Below are 769 nucleotides of genomic sequence, written 5' to 3' on the forward strand. Positions count from 1 at the left end.
GTTGTTGTTGTTGTTGTTGAACAGCTTTAATCTGAACCTCGGTCCACCTGTTTTACAGGGGTGTGTCTGACCAAATGGGAGTCGGGGTGGAACACCCGGGCCGTGAACCACAACGGGGACAAGTCCACGGACTACGGAATCTTCCAGATCAACAGCCGCTATTGGTGCACAGACGGGCACACTCATTCATCCAACGCCTGTCACATCAAATGCAGCAGTGAGGAAACTAACACTGAAACTGAAACTCAGCTCCTGTTAGGTTCTGACAGGTTAAAACTTTAAAATCTCTTCTCAGAACTTCTGACTAAGAATGTGGGCGTGGCCATCAAATGTGCCAAGCGCGTGGCCAGGAGTCAGGGCGTCGGGGCCTGGTGAGGTCACATGACGAGTATTTCCCTTTGATCTTTGGGGTACATGTGTGACGTTTCTGTCTGGTTTCAGGGTGGCCTGGCGTGCTCACTGTCGGAACCACGATGTGAGCTCCTACGTGAAGGGGTGTGGTCTGTAAACCCGCTGAACCAATCAGGAGACATCTTGTAGTAACACCTGAGTCACCTGGTCCACCATCAGCTGATCGGGTTCTGGTTCTTACTTTTAGTTTGTTTCATTCTGCCTGACTTCACATCCTCCAACGTTTCAATGATCCACAAATGATTTTTGTTCAGTTTCTTCAAATAAAAAGAATCAACCTGATCTGACAGAGATTAAAGTTTGTAACGATTCTAAATTTAAAAATCACCGGGGGATTTTCAAAACTGTTGTTTAGGTC

General features: G+C 47.2%; 1 protein-coding gene across 1 annotated transcript; it reads left to right on the forward strand.

Moving 5' to 3' along the window:
- Window positions 1-58: 58 nt before the first annotated feature.
- Window positions 59-693, forward strand: lyz (lysozyme; the record flags this gene model as incomplete). Its single annotated transcript, XM_014033977.1, is given in 3 exon segments — window positions 59-217; window positions 296-371; window positions 442-693. Coding segments are annotated over 3 exon segments (302 nt in total), but the record flags the coding sequence as incomplete, so codon positions are not given.
- Between the last annotated feature and the right edge of the window lie 76 nt (window positions 694-769).

This window comes from Austrofundulus limnaeus, unplaced genomic scaffold (assembly GCF_001266775.1).
Source record: "Austrofundulus limnaeus strain Quisiro unplaced genomic scaffold, Austrofundulus_limnaeus-1.0 Scaffold1920, whole genome shotgun sequence".
In the NCBI taxonomy this organism is placed as follows: domain Eukaryota; kingdom Metazoa; phylum Chordata; class Actinopteri; order Cyprinodontiformes; family Rivulidae; genus Austrofundulus; species Austrofundulus limnaeus.